Consider the following 11,586-nt stretch of genomic DNA (forward strand, 5'->3'; position numbering starts at 1 on the left):
CCTGGCTGCTTGTTTTGTTTCTCGGGTGAGTTGAAAAAACAATGTGGCGCACCCCTAGCTCTTTTTTTTTTTTTTTTTTTTTTTTTTTTTTTTTTGTCATTTGTGAATTTTGCTGAGCTGATTTAGGAATATTTGTAAGAAATTTAAAGATTTTTTTTTCTTATTAAAATTAAACCTCATCCTATATCTTCATATAAAAGAAAAAAGATTAAAATAACAAGCAGAGAAACTGGACACAAATATTTTTGTTACACAAATAATTCAAATTTTGTTCCTCTGCACATCAGACTGAAACTTCAGGTAGAAGTTAGAAACACTGCCACCTGCAGGTGGGAGTCAGCATCGCTTAAACCCAATAATGTTTGCAGAAAATTTGCAATACATTCACAATTATTGATAAACCAACATCTGTGCAGGGATCTGTTGATTATGTGTGAATTTCCTCAGAAAACTGAACGATGGCTGAAGGATTCAGGTGAAAGAAAGAGCTCAGGCTGGATGTAAATGTTTCATATGAGGTAAAATGTTACAGACTGAAGACGGAGAGCGAGGAGCAGCAGGAAGTAACGCTGCTTCTCTTTCCTCCAGGTTCCAGATGAGCAGGAAGCCGAAGGTCTGGAGAGACTCGTTCCTGGTGGAGAGAGGGTAAATATGTCTGAAGCTTCTGACTCTGACGGCCGTGAACCCGGTTAATGATACGGACAGCGGCCCGCCTCAGACCAACCAGGACAAACCGGGTCAGAAAGTCCTGCCGGTTCTGGTTCTGAACCTGGAATGAGGCAGACGAGGTCCGAGACGCTTCCAGGATCCAATCAATCAGTTATCCATCAGATCAGATTTATGCCTAAAATCAGTTTCTCCTCCTGAAATGAAGTTTAAGGAGCAGGGCTCTGTGTCACGCCATATTTACTCCCCCGGAAACAAATTAAAGTTCCAACAATCTGAAGAATGGAAAATAATATTTAGGAATTATTATTGGAACCAGAACTTGTTCATTCAGAAACATCAGATTTTGAATGAATCTGATGTTCAAATATTTTTTCTGAAATGAGCCTGAATTGCAATAAGAAGCAGATTTTTTCTGCTGTTGTTTTGACAGGAAGCTGCTGCACCAGCAGGTGGAGGGGAAGGAGGTTTCTCAGGAGGAGAACTTCCTGCCCAAACACCAGCGAGTCAAAGACCTGTGTCAGAGAGCCGAGTACCAGACGCCCTGCCAGCAGACCGGACAGGTAGCACACACACCGGGTTCTCCTGCTGCTCCGGTCACCTCACCAGGATCGCATCCCAGTCCGGTTCCTCTGGATCCCTCTAAAGTTTTCAGTCCCAACCATCAGAAACGAACTGGATTTATCGCTCAGACGTTAAAATCTTTGTTTCTGTTTAAACATGGTTCACAGCTTTAGGCTGAAACCAGTAACTCCAGTCCGCTTTAACCCGACTCCGGTCCGCTTTAACCCGACTCCGGGCCGCTTTAACCCGACTCCGGTCCGCTTTAACCCGACTCCAGTCCGTTTGCCTAGTCAAAGTCCGGTCCGGTTGGTGAGGTGTGAATGCTAACTGACCTCTGGTCCTCCAGAACCCGGTCTGGGTTCGATTGAAGTGAACTCTGGTTCAGTTTGAATGTGAACGCCAGGCGGACTGGGGACCGGTTGGTTCTGTTGGGAACGACCCGGGCTGACAGTCATTCATGGAACCGTTCAGAACCACTTGATTCAGGTTCTGAATGGGCCCCTGAGTGTCTCCGGGTTTTTACTGTCCGTGTCTCTGTGTGTCCAGAAGTGGCAGTGTGTGGAGGACGCGTCGGGAAAACTGCGACTCTTCAAGTGCAAGAACGAAGGGGGCGGGGCCAAGATCTTCCAGAGGGGCGTGGCCAGCCTCCAGCGTCCAATCAGCATCAAGTCTCAGCTGTACACTCCCAACCCGGACGCCTGCAACTGCGACTTCAGCGACGTCCTGCCCGCGAACCTCCGGCCCTCCGTGGTGAGGTCGTTCAACAAGAAGTCCTTCTTCTCCAAGAAGAGTGAGTGTTACCACTGCTGACCAGCAGGGGGCAGCACTGAGTGGAATTTGGCACAAAGAAGTCAAATTATGCCAGAGGAAGTGAGACTGCTGCTGTGGTTTTTATTTGGAGATGCTGCCCTCTGGTGTCTGTGGACAGAACTGCATCTCATGCAGGCGTTAATTCATGAACTCAGACTGTTTCTGTTTTTCTGTCTCAGAGTTTAAAACCCTGAAAAGCTTCTCAAGGAACCGCTACAGCCGCTCGCTGTCCGAGCTGCACGGTTACCCTGGCAACCAGAGCCTGGTGGGCGGAGCTGGTCAGAATGAACCCGAGGACGAGTTCAGCGGGATGGGAGGAGTTACTGACGCACCGGCGCCATCCAGCGCCGTCAGAGTGACTCACAGGTCAGAGAAGTTTTACTTTTCTGCCCTGAATAACAAATCCATCTGGTTCTGGTTCTGGTCTGACTGGGCCGCTCGCCTGCAGGTGCTCCATCCTGTCCAACGCCTCGGTGAAGTGCGACACCAGAGTTTATAAATCTCTGCAGGCCTGGAAGGACCACAAGCTGCACATCGACCATGAGGTACGGGCAGGGCCTAGTCAAAGTATTCTCTTAGGTCTTCAGGGGCCTGGCTGTGGTGACACAAGGCAACGGAGAGCCAGAGCTGGATGAAGGCATCTGAGCGTCGACAGGATGTGAGGCTGCAGCGCAGCAGCAGTACTTCCTGTGTGAATCGGACTCTGAGCTCCTGGTTCTGTTTGGTTCCGACTGGAGGAACCGACCCAAACAGACGGGACCACATCCAGAACTGCAGAAATAAAACGTCTTCTCTCTTCAGATCGAGACTCTGCAGACCAAGATCAAGAACCTGAGAGAGGTCAGAGGTCACCTGAAGAAGTCCCGCCCCCTGGAGTGCGACTGCAACAAGTACCTGTAAGCAAACGACCCGAACCGACCAATCAGTGGCTTCATCCAACCAGCATCCAACCAACCATCCATCCATCCATCCATTCTGTGATCTCAGCCAGTTTTATATTTAAACATAATTCTGCACTTCGTTCTTAATTTGGGTGAACTGGGCTGATGCCTGATGGTGTGTGTGTGTGTGTGTGTGTGTGTGTGTGTGTGTGTGTGTGTGTGTGTGTGTGCAGGTACAAAGCCAAACTGAAGAAGAAGCTTCGCTTCAGAGGAGGAGGCCTTCATCCCTTCAGGTGAGTCAGAAAGGTCACAGTGAGGTCATCATCATCATCAGGGTGGTCACCTGTCAACACCTGTGTGTGTGTGTGTGTGTGTGTGTGTGTGTGTGTGTGTGTGTGTGTGTGTGTGAGACAGCAGGAAGGGCGGGGCCTGGAATAAGAAGAACTGGCTTCTGAAGGAGCAGAAGAGGAGGAAGAAGATGAGGAAGATGATGAAGAGGATCAGGAACAATGACACGTGTTCGATGCCCGGACTCACCTGCTTCACACACGACAACCAGCACTGGCACACCGCCCCCTTCTGGACATGTACGGCACACACACACCACATAGTTCCTGCTTCAGGGGTTAAAGGTCATCCTGCAGGGGTCATGTGTCGTGACTCGGTGTGTTTCAGTGGGACCGTTCTGCGCCTGCACCAGCGCCAACAACAACACCTACTGGTGCCTGAGGACCATCAACGAGACGCACAACTTCCTGTTCTGTGAGTTCGCCACCGGATTCCTGGAGTACTTCGACCTGAGCACCGACCCGTACCAGGTACACACACACACACACACACACACACACACACACACACACACACACACACAGCGCCCTCTGGAGGGCCGAGCCCCTCATAACCAGCCAGTTTTCACAGGATGATCTTTTTATTCATCTCACTTTGGTTCAGCTGTGCAGAAAATTTGTAAATAAAGTATTTTGTTTTATTTGTTTGCTATTTAGAATATTTACTGGAAATGTTCTTCAATGTGTTAAACTCTGACTTTTATCCCATGTTCAGACATTAAAAGTTAAATTCCTCCTGGATGTTCAGAACCTTTGGTTTCATTTTGAGTTTTGAAAACGACCAAATGTGAATCTGTTTTAAAAACCTTCCTCAGCTGTTGGACCTCAGAGGTTTGGTCTCTGTTGAAGTCGTCCAGATTCTGCCTGAGTCCTTGTTGTGTCCGTCTCTCTGTGTCTGCAGCTGATAAACGCCGTCAGCTCGTTGGACCGGACGGTTCTGAACCAGCTGCACGTCCAGCTGATGGAGCTCAGAGGCTGCAAGGGCCACAAGCAGTGTAATCCTCGCACGCGCTCAGTAGAGCTGGGTAGGACGGACACACACACACACACACACACACACACAGACACACACACACACACACACACACACACACTATGACTCTCACCATGTTTGAAGTCATTTTCATCTCAAATCGTTCCTGTTTTCTAAAAGTGCAGCACTTTGTCAGACTGGGCCAAACACTCAGCCCTGTGGAACGCCTCAGTTAATTCTGACGGTTGTCATGTGTTCATCAGCAACATGATGATGCTGTTGAAAATAACTACCAGCTCTGGACCAACTGGTTTCACTGGTTTCACTGCTTCTCTTCACGGTGTTTTCTTAGTTGCAAAAGTTAGTTTGAAGTTAAACCTTCAACCAGTTTTTAAATCTCTAGAAGGTTAACAGTCAATGTAAAGTTTGCACCAGACGGTGATTTACTGACAGTGTTTAAAGTGCTTCAGCTGCGAAGGAAATGTTAATATTTTGCTCCAGATCAGACAGACATGAGCGCATAGAGGAAGGAAGACAGTAAATAAGTAAATATTTATGTTTAAAGACATAAATTTAACCAAACAGAACAAACCAAAATAACTTCAGCTTGTAGTTCCTTCACCTCCGGATGGAGGAGCAAACTGAGGTGCTGGTGGTGCGTTCAGGTGACCTCCGTTAACGCCAGCTCAGCTGTAGTCAGGTTGTTTTTTCCAGCAGCCATTGCTTACTAACCAATCAGATGATCTTCTCAGCAGGAGGGCGGGCTCATGGCGACTTTGGTGACTACAGGTACAAACACCGACACACACACCGACACACACACTCTGAGGGATGCCGGTGCAGACGGTGTGTTTGGCTGAGTGTGTAACTGTGTGTGTGTTTGTTGCATCAGGCTGTTTGAGAGGAGGAAGTGGCCGAAAGTGAAGAAGCCTTCATCATCCCGAACGCTGTGAGTCTTCCTCCGAGTTCTCCGTTGTGATTGGCCTGCATCGGGCGACTTCCTGCACACACACACACACACACACACACGTGCGCCTTATCACAACTAACAGTTTTAAATCCACACCGTTTCCACTGAAGCTGGTTGATCATCAGAGTTGGGACGAATCGTCTGTTCTGATTCTGTGTGCCGAGACACGAGACAAACAGCTTCAGGAAGATGAAGCTGAACCTCTCTTCTCCAGAGAGGTTCAGCCTGGAGAAGCTTCTGCCCTGCTTCACAGGCCGGCAGAGGAAAGACGGTCACCGGGAACAAAAGGCATTTTACTAAAACTGGACGATTCTCCAGATCTAAATGATCCAGAAGTTTTCACAAAGCTGAACAAAGACCAAATCCACAGTCACTCGGCGGACACGCCGCAGTCTGTGGAGAGTCTGCTGACTCTCTGCTGCAGCTCTTACTGTGAACCTGGTGTTGTGGTTCTGCCAGCCGCCTCTGGTTTTGTTTGTTCCCACTGTCGCCTTAACAACCATGTTTGGGTTTCAGGTTGTTTGCGTCGTCTCTGACTCTGGACCCGAACCGCCTTCCAGCTGGTTTAACCTTCAGTTCCTGTGTTTGTGTCCAGAGGTCCGATCTGGGACGGCTGGAAGGGCTAAGCTTCCTGATTGGCTGACACCGGCTCCAGACTCCGCCCACCGCAGCCGTCTGAAGCAGGAAGGCGTGGCCGTTGAGGTGACATCACAGATCGAACGCCACGCCCCTGTGTCAGCGGTCAGCCAATCACCGTCTGCTACTTCTGTGACATCACTGGGAGGAAACGCTGGACGCACCTCTTCATCATCTGCTCCTCCCTCCTCTTCCTCCTCTCTGTCGGGCTGCTGCTGTCGCTCCGAGGAGGAAGAGGAGGGAGGCTGAGGTAGGAGGAGCAGGAGCAGGAGGAGAACAGGGAAATGTGTCTGTGACATTTCAAAAGCATTTTTCCCTGAGTTTTGCCTTTCAGGCCGTGTTGGAGGCTTCGCTGTTACAGTCGCATCTTCCCAGATAAATTCCTCTCAATTCTTGTCTGATTTTGAATTAAATTTGAGAAAATTTCTTCTTTTTAGAACGATGAGTCAGAATCCTTCCTCCTCCTCTTCCTCCCATTGGCCGCCTTCATCTCGTTTGTGTTTAGTTTATCTGCAAGGCGCTGAAGGACCGCTTCGTGTCTGACGTCACCACTGTGGTCATGTGACTTCCTCCTTTGACTTCACTGTTGGTTACCATGGTGACCGACAGCATTACTAACCAGGTGATGGACTGCGGTTCCCACGGCGCCACTGCCGACAAGAACTTTTCTGATTGGAGGAGGAGTTTCTGACGTCTCGTGAACCAATCAGAGATAGGACTGTGTTTTTGTGTGTGTTTGATTTTTAACCGTCCAATCACCCTCCTCCTCCTCCTCCTCCACTGAGCTGATGGAACAGAAGATCTGGAGGAAGGAAAAGCTTCCAGGAAAACATGACTGGATTCACACAGGAAGTTGAGACGTCAGCTTCCTGTCTGCAGAGTTTCGCTTGTTCATTCATCATTAAAGTAGTTTCTGCTCTGTTGGGCGGACATGACGGTTTCACTCTGCAGTTTTAACTCTGGTTTCCTACATTTCCCACAATGCCTTTATGAATTTGTGGCGTTGCTGTTCAACATGTTAGCTCTGCTAGCAACCTAAAGCTGTCAAAAATCAGAAAATGCCGAGTCATTGGTTGCTATGGTGATCCCCTCCTTAATGAGAGACGTGGAGAAATGCAGCAGTATTATAAACCACATGAACGATGATTATGTTTGGGTTCTAACTTGTAAAGACTTTATGATGAATAAATTGTTTTGTGATCCTGAACCTGCTGCAGGTGGATCTGCTCAGAAACTATGGAAACACATTTGTACCATGAAGGAGACTGATAAATGTCCAACAGGAAGTCATATTATTATCCATATTATCATTATTGTTGTTACTACCAGAGCTTCTGTTGGTGATACTTTACCTTTGAGGATATTGAAGATTATTACTTTATTTAATCTACTGCATTAATAAAGAACCTGAATGAAGGTACAAAGAGGAAACAAAGTTTTTTAATAAGTTTATTTTATCCACTCCTTTGTAACTTACTGTTTTACTTTTGTACTTTACAACATTCAATTAACATCAAAATATGAATATTTTAAAATCAGAGTTTTGAATTATTATGAGGTAGTGAAGGAAGCACAGCCTTTCCCCTCATAATTCTGACTTTAAAACTTGTATTTATGACTTCCTGTTGGGTTTTCTTTCTTTAATGGCAGGAATGGGCTTCCATATAAATCTCCTCTTTCTGCATTAAAAATGTTTTTATGATTTTAGAGTAAAACGGAGGATCTGCCGGAAGCAGACTGATTCTGTGATTCAGACTCTGGACCTGTAAAGGTTCATGTTGGGTCCAGTCCGTCTGACCCAGAGGCTGGTTCTGATCCTGAAGCTGTTTGTGAAGGCTCCTCCTCTCTGGGGGGTCCAGTCCGTCTCGGTCCGATCCTCCAGCCGCAGTTGTTTGAATGTAAAAGTTTAGATGTGTTTTATTTGTAAAGAACGGGCCGGTTCTGACCGGACTGGACACACAGAAGGACAAACTGCAGAGCACTTTGACTGATGGACGATTGTTTCAGCCCCACTGACCTGTGGAAACACTGACCGCTGAGTTTAGTCTGTGAATAAAGTGTTGAACTCCAAACCACTGAGTGGGAAAAATGTTTGTTTCAGGCACCGTTAAAAAGCTGCATCATCAAAAACAAACAGCTAAAAGTTTATTTAGTCTTTCATGAAGAAAAATTGGGATTTCTTCCTGAAAGTCAATTTTCCACCATAGTATTCATTTATGTCAGTTTATAAAAAAAATTTATTCCACACTACATATTTAGTAGCTCTGGACTCGGCACTAAGCAGCTAGCTCAGTGCTAATTTAATGTCTGGCTAAATATTTATTTTTTTTAATCAATTTTATTAAATAAAAGCACCCTTCATACTAAAATCAATATTAAGCTAAATATTGACCTCAACTAACTAGAATTTAGTTTGTAAGTGAACAGCTAAACTAATCCATCCGTTTTCTTGCACCTTGTCCCATTGGGGTCAGGAGGTCAACGGGCGAGAGGCGGGGTCACCCTGAGGTCATCAGAGAGACGGACAGGACAGATGGACACTGAGGCCAGTTTCTACAGACCAGTTAACCTGACAGGAGACCAGAGAGAGAAAACCTGCAGAAAGACCCTGGGAATCGAACCCACGACCTTCTAGCTGCCACTGTGCAGCCCAAGTTTATTGGGTTAAATATTTAGCTAGCTTAGAGCAAAAATATTGCGTTTGAAACTAAATAAATATATAGTTATGAGCTAGCTGATTAGTTAGCCTGTAGCCAAACATTTACTTTGGAGCTAAGTAGCTCAATTTACTTAGCAAGCTAAATATTATTTTGGAAATTAAATATTTATTTTGAAATTGTGACATTCATAAGCTAATGTATAACATGATGAAATAATGACTTTGAACCCCATCTGCCCCTCATGTCAGGCTAAATAACATAAATTTACTGCTGCTAATTTGTAACTAAGTAACTTTGCAAACATTCTGGTGAAGACAGGAGCCCTGAAGCACAAACAGGTAAAACAGCTTTAATAAAGGTTTATTACTGGAAAACAAAGACTAAGAGCAAAAGGAAAACCGAACCAAAGCACAGAGAAAACAGCGACACGGTCACAAAACCGACACAATCAGGATTAATCTGACATTAAACTCATCACACAAACAGCTGATCCTCCGCCTCAGTCGCTCATCTGCAGAAAAACAAACGTTTCTGTTAGTGAATAATGACCGGATGTGAGCCGCAGAGCGGACCGGACCGGGCCGGACCCACCAGAGCCGCCGCGCCGCTCTGTTCGCGGGTTCGGAGCCGCAGCTTGTTGACGGCGGTCTCCGCCATGTTGGCTCGCTCCTCGGCGTCGTTCAGCTCGTGTTGGATTTTTCTGACCCGGACGCTGGTGTCGCTCACCTGCTCCTCCTGGTGGACAGATGGAGGAATGACACCACATAAAACGGAGAAAAGAGGAAACCACCGGATGTAGAAAGTTTTACTCTGTTTGTAACTCTGAAGGCCGCCATTATTTCAGATCTACAGGTAACCTTTGACCTTTCCTGTGATGCAGCTCTTTGTGTTTTTCAGGCCTTTTGACGCTGCTGATGTTTCAGAATAAAAGCGCTCCGATGGGTCTGAGCGGTTTCACTCACTGCGCTCTCAGCCTGTCTCTTGTAGCTCTTGGCTTTGGCCTGAAGCTTCTCGATCAGCTCCTGCATCCTCAGCAGAGTCTTCCTGTCCTCCTCCGACTGCAGGACACAGAACCAATGAAGCAGCAGCCCAACAGAACCAGAGCAGCAGCAGCCGGCGGCTCAGACCTGGAGCGACAGCTCCTTCACTCTCCTCTCAGAGTGACGAAGGCTCTTCTGAAACTCCTCGCTCCTCTTCCTCTCCTCCAGCAGCTCCAGCTGAAGTTCCCGGACCTGCAAACAGCAGAATCTGATCCAGGCTCTGGGAACGCGACACATTCTTTATTTAATCATTACTTTGTTACATTAAAGGTTTTTGTTATTGATCAAGATCAATTTGCTGAAGAGATGAAAGTAAAACACTGTGGGGTCTGAAAACGTCGTAAGGACGTTAATGTGTGTTTGGGTTCTGAAACTGAAGCAGAAGCTCCTGGTTCACAGCAGGTTGTTTGGTTTGGATCCCCAGAACCCGTCTGGGTTTAGCGGGTCAGAACCGACAGCCCAGCAGAACTTCTCCTCACTCGGGTCTCCAGCTTGTGGAGCTGCTTCCTCCCTCCTTTCTGGGCCGACTGCTCCGCCTCGTCCAGCTTCACCTGCAGGTCTGACAGAGGAGCCACAGCTCAGCTCCTTCATCTGGACTATAATCTACAGTTCAGATTATTACTAATCCAGCTCAAGAGATGAACAAATTTAATATCTGCATTTAAAATTTGGCTTTTTTTATCACACGATTAAGTTTGGCTGCTGTGGTTAAATTACTGAAAACCTTTTAGTAATTAAAAGAACTTAATATTTTCATCACTAATATTTACAGCACAAGGCATTCTGGGTAAACGCACCCAAACAAACATTCCTGTTTCCTGGTAGAAACAGGAATGTTTCTACCTCTGTTGGTTCCCCTCTGACCAACATTTATCTGGTCAGAGGAGAACCGGATCCGGACTCACAGGAGAAACGGATCCGGACTCAGAGGGCGACCGGATTCGGACTCAGAGGGCGACCGGATCCGGACTCACAGGAGAACCGGATCCGGACTCAGAGGGGGACCGGATCCGGACTCAGAGGGGGACCGGATCCGGACTCAGAGGGGAACCGGATCCGGACTCAGAGGGGAACCGGGTCTGACCTCTCACTGTGGCCTCCATACTCCTCCTGCTCCGCTCCAGCTGGCTGCTGCTGTCCTGCTCCCTCTTCAGCTCCTCGGCCATCAGCGCCGCCTGCAGGAACAGCAACGATCAGGAACCACGGCGGGGCCAAACACTGCCTGAGCGAGGGGTCAGAGGTCAGGACTGACGTCAGTGATGGCCTTCTTGGCCTTCTCTCCGGCGCTGCGGCTCTCCTGCACGGCCTCGTCCACCTCTCCGGTCAGCAGAGACAGGTCCGTCTCCAGCTTCCTCTTCTGGTTCAGCAGAGCCGCGTTCTGGAACGCAGGAAGTCTCGGATCAACGTCTGGACGTCAGCGACGGCGGGGGTCAGGGGTCACGGGTCGCCTGCGGCCGTACCTGAGAGCTGAGCAGGCCGACTCTCTCCGCCGCCTCCTGCAGCTCGTGCTCAGAAGTCTTGCGGGCGCGGTCGGTCTGCTCCAGCGCCGCTCTCAGCTCCGCCTCCTCTGCTGCCATCAGCGCACTGCGGCGCTCCAGCAGAACCAGCTGCTCCTGCAGCTGATTGGCCGCCTGGACTTTATCCTGCAGCTCCACCTGCTGCTCTTTGACCTGCAGCAGAACCAAGTGATGGGGACTGACCCACATGTGCAGGTGACCGCCTGGTCAGGTGGGATCACCTGTGTCTGCAGGTGTCTGATGATCCTCTGGCTCTCAGCCGCCTGCCGGTTGGCGTGCGCCAGCTGGACCTCCATCTCGTTCAGGTCCGACTCCATCTTCTTCTTCAGACGAACCGCCTCGCTGCGACTGCGGCTCTCCGCCTCCAGGCTGGCCTGCAAGCTGTCCAGAGAGCGCTGCTGGTTCCGCCTGGATGGAGCAAAACTCTGGACTCAGGATTCATCCTCCTTCAGCTGCAGGAGGCCAGGGAGGAGGCCAGGGAGGAGACTAGGGAGGAGACTAGGGAGGAGACTAGGGAGGAGA

At 48.4% G+C, this 11,586-nt stretch overlaps 2 protein-coding genes across 11 annotated transcripts in view; one reads left to right on the forward strand and one right to left on the reverse strand.

Annotated features, from left to right (window-relative positions):
* Positions 1–7,282, forward strand: part of sulf2b (sulfatase 2b) — a 66,675-nt gene extending 59,393 nt beyond the window's left edge. For 5 of the 10 annotated variants that reach the window (XM_015045719.1, XM_015045721.1, XM_015045722.1 and 2 more), the window contains 11 exons: positions 589–645; positions 1,100–1,229; positions 1,777–2,020; positions 2,220–2,406; positions 2,489–2,585; positions 2,842–2,936; positions 3,155–3,214; positions 3,336–3,508; positions 3,597–3,739; positions 4,170–4,293; positions 5,807–7,282. In XM_015045719.1, coding sequence (XP_014901205.1) covers positions 589–645; positions 1,100–1,229; positions 1,777–2,020; positions 2,220–2,406; positions 2,489–2,585; positions 2,842–2,936; positions 3,155–3,214; positions 3,336–3,508; positions 3,597–3,739; positions 4,170–4,293; positions 5,807–6,096 — 1,600 coding nt within the window. In that variant the 3' untranslated portion in view covers positions 6,097–7,282. Of the gene's footprint in view, positions 1–588; positions 646–1,099; positions 1,230–1,776; positions 2,021–2,219; positions 2,407–2,488; positions 2,586–2,841; positions 2,937–3,154; positions 3,215–3,335; positions 3,509–3,596; positions 3,740–4,169; positions 4,294–4,993; positions 5,031–5,133; positions 5,191–5,806 lie in introns of all 10 variants that reach the window. The other 5 variants (XM_015045727.1, XM_015045726.1, XM_015045728.1 and 2 more) reach the window with 5 other exon arrangements.
* A 1,746-nt stretch (positions 7,283–9,028) lies between these two features.
* Positions 9,029–11,586, reverse strand: part of LOC106955514 (myosin-7B-like) — a 36,105-nt gene continuing 33,547 nt past the window's right edge. The window contains 8 exon segments of the mRNA XM_015045730.1: positions 9,029–9,242; positions 9,470–9,565; positions 9,635–9,739; positions 10,027–10,106; positions 10,632–10,722; positions 10,800–10,925; positions 11,008–11,217; positions 11,286–11,536. Of these exon segments, the coding sequence (XP_014901216.1) occupies positions 9,042–9,242; positions 9,470–9,565; positions 9,635–9,739; positions 10,027–10,106; positions 10,632–10,722; positions 10,800–10,925; positions 11,008–11,217; positions 11,286–11,536 (1,160 nt within the window). The 3' untranslated portion in view covers positions 9,029–9,041.

The sequence above is a fragment of the Poecilia latipinna genome, unplaced genomic scaffold (assembly GCF_001443285.1).
Source record: "Poecilia latipinna isolate Pla-1442-1.1 unplaced genomic scaffold, P_latipinna-1.0 Scaffold741, whole genome shotgun sequence".
In the NCBI taxonomy this organism is placed as follows: Eukaryota; Metazoa; Chordata; class Actinopteri; order Cyprinodontiformes; family Poeciliidae; genus Poecilia; species Poecilia latipinna.